General features: G+C 37.5%; 2 protein-coding genes and 1 long non-coding RNA gene across 13 annotated transcripts in view; 1 reads left to right on the top strand and 2 right to left on the bottom strand.

Moving 5' to 3' along the window:
- Positions 1-12,100, bottom strand: part of LOC127498631 (E3 ubiquitin-protein ligase TRIM35-like) — a 69,905-nt gene that overhangs the window by 18,122 nt on the left and 39,683 nt on the right. Inside the window, exons 1-5 of one of the 10 annotated variants that reach the window (XM_051868231.1) lie at positions 5,156-5,627; positions 3,461-3,556; positions 2,996-3,226; positions 2,896-2,918; positions 2,696-2,814 (exon numbers count right to left, since the gene is read on the bottom strand). The exons of 8 other annotated variants lie outside the window; for them this stretch is intronic. In XM_051868231.1, the coding sequence (XP_051724191.1) occupies positions 2,696-2,814; positions 2,896-2,918; positions 2,996-3,226; positions 3,461-3,556; positions 5,156-5,557 (871 nt within the window). In that variant the 5' untranslated portion in view covers positions 5,558-5,627. Of the gene's footprint in view, positions 1-2,695; positions 2,815-2,895; positions 2,919-2,995; positions 3,227-3,460; positions 3,557-5,155; positions 5,628-12,100 lie in introns of those variants that run through there. One more of the 10 variants, XM_051868226.1, reaches the window with a different exon arrangement.
- LOC127498633 (nuclear factor 7, ovary-like) overlaps positions 1-12,100 on the bottom strand; it is a 56,627-nt gene that overhangs the window by 18,122 nt on the left and 26,405 nt on the right. The window contains exon 1 of one of the 2 annotated variants that reach the window (XM_051868233.1): positions 5,627-5,811. The exons of the other annotated variant lie outside the window; for it this stretch is intronic. The gene's annotated coding sequence lies outside the window, so the exon portion shown is untranslated. Of the gene's footprint in view, positions 1-5,626; positions 5,812-12,100 lie in introns of those variants that run through there. 2 annotated transcript variants of the gene reach the window in all.
- Positions 6,920-8,679, top strand: LOC127498642 (uncharacterized). The gene is made up of 3 exons (XR_007925937.1): positions 6,920-8,102; positions 8,191-8,464; positions 8,577-8,679. It is a non-coding gene; the product is annotated as an uncharacterized LOC127498642 (long non-coding RNA).

Genomic DNA, 12,100 nt, shown 5'->3' with positions numbered 1-12,100 from the left:
ATAGAGTAAGGGTACTCTGAGTGGTTGCAAGGGCTTTATATGGTTGCTGGGGTTTTGATATGTGGTTGCTAAGGTACTCGGGGTGGTTGCTAAGGTATTTTAGATGGTTGCTAGGGTGTTGCTATGTGGTTGCTAAGGTACTCTGGGTTGTTCCTAGGGTGTTGTTATGTGGTTGCTAGAGTACTCGGAGTGGTTGCTAAGGTGTTGCTAAGGTATTCAGGGTGGTTGCTAAGGTACTTGGAGTGGTTACTAAGATATTTTGGATGGTTGCTAGGGTGTTGCTATGTGGTTGCTAAGGTACTCTAGGTTGTTGCTATGTGGTTGCTAGGGTACTCGGAGTGGTTGCTAAGGTGTTGCTAAGGTATTCAGGGTGGTTGCTAAGATGTTGCTATACGGTTGCTAAGGTATTTTGAGTGGTTGCAAAGGTGTTGCTATGCGTTTGCTAAGGTATTCTGGGTGGTTGCTAGGGTGTTGCTATGTGGTTGTTAAGGTATTCTGTGTGGTTGCTAGGGTGTTGCTATGCAGTTGCTAGGGTACTCGGGGTGGTTGCTAGGGTGTTGCTATGCGATTGCTAGGGTGTTAGGTTGGTTGCTAGGGTGTTGCTATGTGGTTGCTAGGGAAGTCGGGGTGGTTGCTAAGGTGTTGCTATGCGGTTGATAGGGTACTCTGAGTGGTTGCTAAGTTGTTGCTATGTGGTTGCTAAGGTACTCTGGGTGGTTGCTAGGGTGTTATGCGGTTGCTAAGGTATTCTGAGTGGTTGCTAGGGTCTTGCTATGCGGTTGCTAGGGTATTCTGGGGGGTTGCTATGGTGTTCTGGGTGGGTGCTAGAATATTCTGTGTGGTTGCTATGCTGTTGCTATGGTGTTCTGGGTGGTTGCTATGCGGTTGTTAACGTGTTCTGGGTGGTTGCTATGATAGATAGACAGGCAGACTTAAAGTTTTCCTAAAAATGACGATCAAAACTCTGTAAAATCCCACAGACTGTCATTGACAGAATGATCAAATGAATCAAAACTGTTCAAACTCCAACTGACAAAAATTCAAATCTAAACAGTCAGAAAGTGAATCCAGAAACACTAAAGAGGAGCTTTAATAAACTCTAAAGACGGATCTGAAGAGTCCTGTTGAAAGACATTGTGATTATATGTGATTGGTCTTGTCATGTGACCATAAAATATCATCTTTTTTCTTTCTTGTTATTGAAAAGATAAAAGAGAGTACAAGAGGAGGTAACACTGATTATATTAGGAAAATATGAGAGGCTTTTCTAGATTTTTTTTTATCTGAAAAGTCTTTTTCCAAAAGGTATGAATAGCTGAGTTTCCATCCAAACGTGAAGCAATCTTTTCAAAGTTTGCCAAAAAAAAAAAAAAAAAACTTTAAAACAAAACAAAAAAACGAATGTGAATCAGGTGTGTTTCCATTAAGTTGTGTGAGTGGATGATGGTGGTTTAGTAACCAGCAGTGTTGGGCAGTAACTTACAGTAATAATTTTACTTTTTGCAGTAACTAGTAGTGTAACTAATTACTAATAAGATTTCAGTAATAATATTACAGTTACCATCCATAAAACAACTCGTTACTTAGTTACTTTTGATGCCTCAACCCCTACTGATTTGAAATCCAACAATCCAATAATTCCTAGATTTATTTTCATTATTTTCACGACTCGCACAGGAACATGAAGTCACCAGTGCAGCAGGAGAGCTTGAAATATGGAAAAAAACTAGATTCAGCGGATGGAAATATTGCCATTACATTGTCAGGAGAAAAGATGATCTGAACACGTTGTGTAAGTTGTGGCTTTACTTTACTCTGGCATTACATGGCTTGCTCTCCCACATCCATCTGATCCCCATATAAATTATATTACTATAATTAAAAATCTTTTTGGAAAACTAAACATTTTCTTATGAACTTATGTGATTTCTCTTGATAAAATACATCATGAAATATAATCGTATATGGGTAATAGAGAAATTACTAGCTACAATTAGCTTCAAGCTAACATGACAATTAATGAGATTAATACAACACTTTTACTTAAAAGTCACTATCAGTCACCACTGAGTGTTTGTAATAACTTCTGACTGCAATCCAATGTGCATTTTGTTCAAATGATGAGGCAGAAATATGTTGTTAGTGACATTTTAGAAGAATTTTATGGGGAAGATACACAATTACTTCTGTGGGGCGTGAAGGAAAAGTAATATAACTAGTAATGTAACTAATTACTGTTGCCAGAATGTAATAAGTAAAGCAACAATATTACTTTTGAAAGGCGTAATTAATTACATTTTTTGAGTAACAAGCCCAACACTAGTAACCAACAGTAAATAAAACACCATCAGCAGAAACAGCCGATTAGTCACATGGGTTTAATGTTCGTTATGTCAGAATTAATTCACCAAATGTGTTTCCATCTCCCATTATTCACATTAACTCTTTCTCGCACAAGTTTCTGTGAAATTGTTTATTGTATGACTTCTTTTTTTTTAAATGGGAGATGTGACTTTGTTTGATGATGTAGAAATGGGTAAAACGTCAATTTGATGAAGATGTTTTCTGATGAATGGGTGGTAATTGTTTTGTTTTGATCATTAACCTTTTAACCAATTAATGTGATGTTTTGAGAGGAGCGTGTCATCTTTCTTTCTTTCTTTCTTTCTTTCTTTCTTTCTGCAGTCAGACTCACTGTTTTGGACGATGTCCTGCATCTTCTTCCAGACTCTGAACGGCAGGTTGCCCAAGTAACGCGGCACATGAATCAAAGCTCCAGAAGCCATCTGTGGATCCGGCTGTGAGCTCTGGACTCTGGAAGAACATTCAGGAGTCAGAACTGCAGTGGCTTTGGATCAGAACCAGAGAGACCAGAGACAGGAGCAGATCACTCACCTTTCCTTTGAGACGGGAAACTCCTGCAGAACAAGCACACCATTTATCATCAAGAACTCAATCAATGAACCAATGATCAACCAATGATCTGAAATCAGACCTTCAGAAAGCAGACGTCATTGGCTTTCATCATCTCCTCCGTGTCTTTGATTGTGTGTGAAAGAGCTGAGATGTGTCTGTTCATCTCCTCCAGCTTCTCCTTCATCATCTGCTTCTTCTGCTCCTCTTCCTCCCTCAGTGCAGTGATTGTAGCTTCTTCTTCATCTCTGAGAAACTGATGAAGCTTCTCAAACTGCTGTTTAATCTGACGCTCTGTGTGCTCAGCTTGAGACTGAAATCAAATCACATTCACTTCAATCATCTCAATCGACACACATCAACACTTCACATCATTCATATCAGAGATGAACTCGGATACCGACATATAACGGATCCAGAAGCAGATCGCTGCTCGTCATTTACAGAAATAATAAACTGGAATCCATTATATTAAATATATCAGATCATAACTGTATATAGTGATCCTACAGCTGTGATGAAAATGACTCTGATTCTGTTTCCTCACCTTGATGTGTTGAGCTGTTTTCTCAAACTCTCCTTTCATTTTTTCATTGTGTTGAAGTTTCTCTTGTAAGGACTTCAGTGCTGTATTGAGCTCCTCCTAGAATTGAACAAAAACACATAAAACACCAGATTACAGTGAAGAGAAGAAGAGAATACAGTGATATGATCATATAATGCTGTGAAAAAGTATTTTCCCTCATCCTGATTTCTTCTGTTTTTGTGAACATCTCATACTAAATTGATTCAGAAATGAAAAACTACCATAAAACAAAGGCAGCCTGAGAAAACACAAAGTACAGTTTGTAAAAGACAATGTTATTTACTGAAGCAAAAAAAGTTATCCAATATGATCTGCACCTGCGTGAAAATGTATTTCCCCCCATAATTACTAATTGGTTAAAATGACCACAGCGATACAACAGCAGAATAACCTTCTGAAGATTGCTTCTCAAATCTCAGTGAGGTCTAAATGGGATTTACAAAATGCATTAAAGATGGGACAGTACCCAGTTCATTTGGAAGAACTTGCTCTTCAGAATCAAGTATAATTAATTTTTTTAATTAATATATTTTCTACTGGGTGTTCAAATACATCGTTTTGTGTTTTATATTGTGGGTCTAACCGGCTGAAATACTTCTGCTAATCATCTGTGTCCCACTATTACCTAAAACTGTCCATTAATGCAGATTGTCTGTTGTTCTTACTACTCTGAGTAATGATAAAGGATGGAGCAAGATTTGTTTTATAAACTTTAATGTTACATCAGTCATTCACTTTAGTGCTCGGCTAATATATGCGCTGTTATCGATAAAGTTAATAATACAGTTCCCACATGTGCATCACTATAAATTAGAAATATAGGCTACACATTGGTTTGTTGATGGATATACACTTGTTAATGCTGATGGTGAGGAGTTACAGTTACAACATCTTATATTGTATCCATCAAACTGAGTAGTGTATTACTGAGAAACGTCCTGCTCAAGTCGTCCTTACGATGGAGGTTCATATTGAATAACTAGTTCTTCCAACATTTCATCATAGGACTCGCACTCGGATTGATATGGTAAAATCAAAGCCATCATTACTGGTACAAGCAATGTACCAGTTATCAATGTAAAGCTGCTTTGACACAATCTACATTGTAAAAAGCGCTATATAAATAAAGGTGACTTGACTTGACTTGACTTGACTTTACAGTGTGTGCAGTCGCCGAGGATTGCAATCTCTCTGATTGGCCATCTGGTAGTTTTTCACATGGGTGATAGGTGTAAACTGTATTCTGTGTTTACTCAGGTTGCCTTTGTTTTATGTATTTAAAATAGTATGAGACAAAAACAGAAGAAATCAGGATAGGGGTAAACACTTTTTCACAGCACAGTAAATGTCAAATGAAGTTGAGTAAAATGGCAGAAAGAAATATTGAATGTGATATTTATGTTTATGACTAAGTATTGTTCTTTACAAGTCAAAGAAAGGGAAGTCGTGACCTAACGTTTAGAGAGTCAGACTGGTAACCTGAAGGTTGCGGGTTCGATTCTCAATACCGGCAGGAAATGACTGAACCTCAATCTCTCTCCGGTGACACACTGAATCTCTTCTCACTACTCCTAATGTGTGTGCACTAACTTGAATGGGTGAAATGCAGAGGATAAATTCTTCACTTACATGTGAAAGAAGAGTCATTTGTCTTACCTTATATGATGAAACCACTTCATTGATGGGTCTGAATGTGTGACTGATGTGTTTCTGTGAATTAATACACACTAAACACGCAGGCTGTTTGTCCTCCAGACAGAAGAGTTTGAGTTTCTCACTGTGTAAACTGCAGATCTCCTCAGATCCTGATGAACTCGTCTCATTTCTCTCCTTCAGGACCAACTCACATAAGTTTTTTAACACAAGATTAATTGGAGGATTATCTTTTGAGGATCTTCTCCTGCAGACAGGACACTCCTGAGTTTTCTTGGTTCTCCAGAACTGTTGAAGACACTCTTTACAGACACTGTGACTACATGATAAAAGAACAGGAGTCTTGAAGATTTCACAGCACATGGGACAAGAAAGCTCTTCAGCAGAAACATTTAGTGAAGCCATTTTCACTGTTTGAGCTCCAGCGACATAAACTTTTTCACTTTCTGAACGACGGTTTTAAAAATGAATCACCTTGAGAATCACAACGATCTGCTGTCTGTTCAGAAACAAATGTCTCAAAAATCCTTCTTGAAAGTGTTTCTCTTCATTCTCCACTGATCGCTGATTCTTTATTGCTTTTGTCAAGAGAGAAGAGAGTCAGTATGACAGAAAAGAGAAATAATAAGTCAGTCTCTTCCTGGTAAGTGTTGGAAGAGTTTATGATCAGGTGTGGGTCAAAGAACAAGATCAGGATTTCTTCAGGTTAAAGTTTAACAAAACTTGCATTGAAACTTTCTCAAGTCTAATGATATAAAACCTTGAATCAAACAGTAAAGAACAATGAAAAAATGCTAATGACAAAAATACTCAGACACTTCATTTGTGTTTTATTTATTGCTCTTTATTTGTACATATATTTGTTATCCAGTGACAACACTAATCTGAGTTTTGTTTGTTTAATAAATCTTTTTGTTATTTAAAACATTTTTAAACTCATCATCATCATCATCATTGGACTAAAGCGTTACATGTAAATTCACAGCTGCTCTTGTTTTGCAGTTATTACAGTACGGGGAGAGGGTCGAACAGTTCGTTTGCCGTGTGGGATCCTTCATAATACAGGACGCTCTGCTTCTGCTCCTGCTGGTGTAAATGTCCTCAATGGAGGGGAGGCTGCTGTGAGTCATTTTTTGGGCAGATGAAGTCGATGGAAATGTGTACCTCGAGATACTTGAAACTGGAGACCACTTCCACAGCTGCTCCTCTGATGAAGAGGGGAGAGGGGGTGTAACCTCTCCTCCTAAAGTCCATGACCATCTCCTCCGTCTGACCCACATTAATGCAGAGGTTGTTTACTCTGCACCCGTCCACAAGTTCTGCCATCTCCTGTCTGTAGAAGGACTCATCGTTGTGGGATATCAATCCCTCCACAGCCGTGTCATCAGCAAACTTCACAATATGATTGACTGGATATTCAGCCGAGCAGTTGTGTGTTAATAGTGTGGAATTGGCTGAAGTTTCAAAGCAGCATTCTGTTTCTACTCTGTTGACATTACTCATTTATTACTACTTTCTGTTATGTACCTGTTACTTAAATCATTGCAACTAAGTTCACTGAACTCAGTTATTTTTGTTCAGTGAAAAGGTTGAAAATGTGGTTCATATGCGCATGTGCAGTAGAGGATAGCAGGCAGACGCATGCGGAGAGCACGAGCTGTATACGCAAAAATTGTGTATCGTATCGGCATTTCGTCCAGATGCATCCAGCGTTTTCAGTTCCCTTATTCTCCGCTTTTATGTATCTCTGTGGCAGAATTGCAGCGCCACATACTGATCTGGCATGTATACTACATCGTTTCAGTCGGTTTCAGTGGTTTCGTGTGTACGCAGATATTTCTTAAGATGAGGGGAAAAAAAAGATTGGATAGGGAAAGCTCTGGCTTCGTGTGGATGTGGCCTGACTGAATATTTAATAATTTATGAGAAAGAGGATGTGATGGGGTCGGGACATGTGAGTTAACTATATATCCAGTTTGCCATGTTGTTAAAAATGATTCTCATATCATTTCAGGTGCATGCAAAGAGCACACGCAAGCAGAACTGCCACCGCACTTTTTTTTAATGGACATTTTGCGATCTTCTTTCGTGTGGTCAGATGGGGGTAAGTTATTTACTTCGACAGTCTTGAAATATGTAAAGGAAAATGGTGTAATAGTAATATAAACACTGTGAAATGAACCGCAAAATGGCCGCTAAATGAACATGTCTCTTTCAGAGTGAAGGAGTTTACTGTACGGCAGTAAAGTGAGTTTAACGTTTGACATTCGTTAGACATTCGGTTTCATACCCATTAAACTCAATGTGCATTTCATGTTTTCAGCCCATACCAATTTAGACACACATAAACAAACACCCTTTTCATAGCACAAGCCTTAATTTTAAGAAATAAAATATATCTATTAGCCTTATTAATAAATTAAACAACTGAACTATATGACATTATTATATCAAACTAATATTTGATGTAGTGGATATTAGATATTAATATTTAAGTAGTTAAAATGTGCTCTAGGCCAGTGATTCCCAAACACATTCCTGGAGCCTCCCCAACACTGCATGTTTTCCATGTCTCCTTAATCAAACACACCTGATTCAGATCATCAGCTCATTAGTCGAGACTCCAAGACCTGAAATGGGAAATGTCAAAAGTTCAGAACTGTGTAAACTACTTTGTTTTATTTTTTATTTTAGGTTATCAATGCATACTTGACCCACCTCACTAAAAAACTATGCAGGCAAGACATATGTTATTGATTCAGAATGCATTTTGGAAAGTCACTGCTTGTTCAATGAAAAAGTAAAAGAAAAAAAGTAACAAACAAATGTTTCATTTTATTGGAGAACTGGTGAACTGTTACAATTTTTCATGCATCTCTACTGTAGATGGATCCAGAGGCATGATGTGCTTATATGGTCACTAAATGAGAATAACCGCTGGACACTCATGGTCTGTTTCTTTCTCCATTTTCACCCTTCTCTGTAAACTACAATGGTTTAAATTCAGAGCAAGATTCATTCATAATCTTTTTTTACAGGTGATATGTCCTAAAGAATGGAAAATGTTATACCTTTGAAAACCAAAGAAGACTGGTTCACTGTAAACAGGCTGTAAGGTCAGGACAAATATGCCATTCATATCCTCATTTATTAATTGTTAGTCTGATTAACTTGTATTAACATTTTGAATATTTTAATCCAAACAAAGCAAATTTATAGCCACAAAAGGAAGACTCGGAAAAATGGGAATGTGGTACTTTACCACACCGTTTACAGCAGGATGGCAATTCATGTGGAGTGTTTATATGTAAAGTAAGTTTTTATTTTTTAATTGTAATGTATTTTAGTTATTTATGTCATTATGCACATTCACTAATGTTTAAAATGTGAATTTATACCCTTTTTTCATGACTTCATTTTGTAGTTTGCAGAAGCTGTCGTATCAGGGGGTAGTTTGATGTTTGACGACATAGATCTGATTCACCAAGACATAGTCCTGTGCCTGCTACAAGCAACAGGCGCTTATACAGGTGCTGGTCATATAATTAGAATATCATCAAAAAGTTGATTTATTTCACTAATTCCATTAAAAAAGTGAAACTTGTATATTATATTTATTCATTACACACAGACTGATATATTTCAAATGTTTATTTCTTTTAATTTTGATGATTATAACTGACAACTAAGGAAAATCCCAAATTCAGTATCTCAGAAAATTAGAATATTGTGAAAAGGTTCAATATTGAAGACACCTGGTGCCACACTCTAATCAGCTAATTAACTCAAAACACCTGCAAAGGCCTTTAAATGGTCTCTCAGTCTAGTTCTGTAGGCTACACAATCATGGGGAAGACTGCTGACTTGACAGTTGTCCAAAAGACGACCATTGACACCTTGCACAAGGAGGGCAAGACACAAAAGGTCATTGCAAAAGAGGCTGGCTGTTCACAGTGCTCTGTGTCCAAGCACATTAATAGAGAGACGAAGGGAAGGAAAAGATGTGGTAGAAAAAAGTGTACAAGCAATAGGGATAACTGCAACCTGGAGAGGACTGTGAAACAAAACCCATTCAAAAATGTGGGGGAGATTCACAAAGAGTGGACTGCAGCTGGAGTCAGTGCTTCAAGAACCACTACACACAGACGTATGCAAGACATGGGTTTCAGCTGTCGCATTCCTTGTGTCAAGCCACTCTTGAACAACAGACAGCGTCAGAAGCGTCTCGCCTGGGCTAAAGACAAAAAGGACTGGACTGCTGCTGAGTGGTCCAAAGTTATGTTCTCTGATGAAAGTAAATTCCTTTGGAAATCAGGGTCCCAGAGTCTGGAGGAAGAGAGGAGAGGCACACAATCCACGTTGCTTGAGGTCCAGTGTAAAGTTTCCACAGTCAGTGATGGTTTGGGGTGCCATGTCATCTGCTGTTGTTGGTCCATTGTGTTTTCTGAGGTCCAAGGTCAACACAGCCGTATACCAGGAAGTTTTAGAGCACTTCATGCTTCCTGCTGCTGACCAATTTTATGGAGATGCAGATTTCATTTTCCAACAGGACTTGGCACCTGCACACAGTGCCAAAGCTACCAGTACCTGGTTTAAAGACCATGGTATCCCTGTTCTTAATTGGCCAGCAAACTCGCCTGACCTTAACCCCATAGAAAATCTATGGGGTATTGTGAAGAGGAAGATGCGATATGCCAGACCCAACAATGCAGAAGAGCTGAAGGCCACTATCAGAGCAACCTGGGCTCTTAAAACACCTGAGCAGTGCCACAGACTGATCGACTCCATGCCACGCCGCATTGCTGCAGTAATTCAGGCAAAAGGAGCCCCAACTAAGTATTGAGTGCTGTACATGCTCATACTTTTCATGTTCATACTTTTCAGTTGGCCAAGATTTCTAAAAATCCTTTCTTTGTATTGGTCTTAAGTAATATTCTAATTTTCTGAGAAACTGAATTTGGGATTTTCCTTAGTCGTCAGTTATAATTATCAAAATTAAAAGAAATAAACATTTGAAATATATCAGTCTGTGTGTAATGAATGAATATAATATACAAGTTTCACTTTTTGAATGGAATTAGTGAAATAAATCAACTTTTTGATGATATTCTAATTATATGACCAGCACCTGTATATAACACATACTTGCTGAATATAGTGTGTGTGTGTGTTGATACCTTAATTTCCACAGAGGACCTCTCTGACTTATGAACAAATTGAACAAACACAGAAATTGTTCTTTGAATTTTCACCCGCTTTAAAACATGTTGTAATGTCACTGTCTCTTTCAGATTCAGTGCGACTGCTGCAATGGATAATGTCACTATGAATGTGTTAACAGACCCAATATAAAAGAATATTTTGCTTGTCATGGATGCCAAGGCCCTTCATTTTTTTTAAGCTTTTGTTGTTGTCTTGCATGTCCATCTTCAGAGAACACGCACGCCGATAAAGCTTATAGTGTGAAATGCATTATTGTTTTGGTTTATGAATAAAATAAGGGATTTAAAAGGTACTGGATTTACAATACAAGTGTAAATATTAATCAGATCATTTAGATAACCTAATGCCCAAAGTAACCTAAGTGTGTTGTCACCATGACCCAATCCACCAAATGGTTGTAAACTGACAAGAGTGAACACAAAACAGAGAACATTGAAAGATCTTTATTAAAACTGAATTTTATTTCTGTCGTTCTTGTGAAAGACACGATACTGCAAAATAAACAATTATAGGGACACAGTTTACAACTTCAAAAGAAGCAATAAACAACAAGGAAAAACAGAAATGTGCTCGCTTAGTTTTTTGTATCCCTAAAGTTACACAGGCTGCACAGCAAAAACGACATAAAACCATCATAAAAGCTTTCTAATAAAAGCACATGCAAAGCTGGTCATTTTAGCCTATTATGTAAAGATTATGAACAGTTGAACATGTAAATGGGGCACGTGTCCATTCGGTTGTATTAACTTATCGAAATAATCTATCAAACATGTTGTGTGATCTGAAGATAAAGCAACAACTTCCATTCCATTTGTTTGTTTGTATTTCAATAAAGCCACGCCCACAGCAGAGCGAATATTCATGAATATGCATGTATGCTCCGCCCATTGGAACAATTTTTCACAGGAACTGCCAAGTACAGCTCTCTGCGCAACAAAAAAGGGGCGTGTCCTAATTTTGGGGCATTTTTCTAATTTTAAACGATCCAACCAAAAAAGTATGGAAAGCGGGATAGGCGTTTTTTTTTTTTTTTTTTTTTTTTTTTAAAAGAACAGAAGCCATTCATTATTATTTTTTCTTTCTTGTTTTCTCATTATTACAACTACTTTTTTAATGTTTAGAACACGATAAAACAACTTATGTCGAGATAATGAGAAATAAAGAAATAAATAAAATAATGCTGCATGCTTGACTTCCGTAACAAGAAACTATGTGTTTTCCCTGAGTGCTGCATAGACGTATGGAAACATTTTACTAGCCTACAATATTCACATATTTAGAGCATCAATTATTATATAAGACTTGTAGCTTTTTTTTTTTTTTTTTTGCATAGACTACTAGTTAACGTTACTGTAGTCCATATGTTATATAGGCTACACATTTTATTCGTCAGTTGTCTGAACTGTAATCGCCATCATTTGAGGTTGGACATGGGCTACAAGAATTAGGCTATCATTAGTCAAAGTTTCTTAAAGGATTAGTTCACTTTCAAATAAACTTTTCCTGATAATTTACTCACCCCCATGTCATCCAAGATGTTCATGTCTTTCTTTCTTCAGTGGAAAAGAAATTAAGGTTAAGGTCCACTATAAGGAGAATAATCCTGGAATGTTTTCATCAAAAACCTTAATTTCTTTTCCACTGAAGAAAGAAAGACATGAACATCTTGGATGACATGGGGGTGAGTAAATTATCAGCAAAGTTTCATTCAGAAGTGAACTAATC

Source organism: Ctenopharyngodon idella, chromosome 17 (assembly GCF_019924925.1).
Source record: "Ctenopharyngodon idella isolate HZGC_01 chromosome 17, HZGC01, whole genome shotgun sequence".
NCBI classification, from domain to species: Eukaryota; Metazoa; Chordata; class Actinopteri; order Cypriniformes; family Xenocyprididae; genus Ctenopharyngodon; species Ctenopharyngodon idella.
Note: the sequence above shows the minus strand (reverse complement) of the source record. Positions and strands in the feature narration are given on the sequence as shown.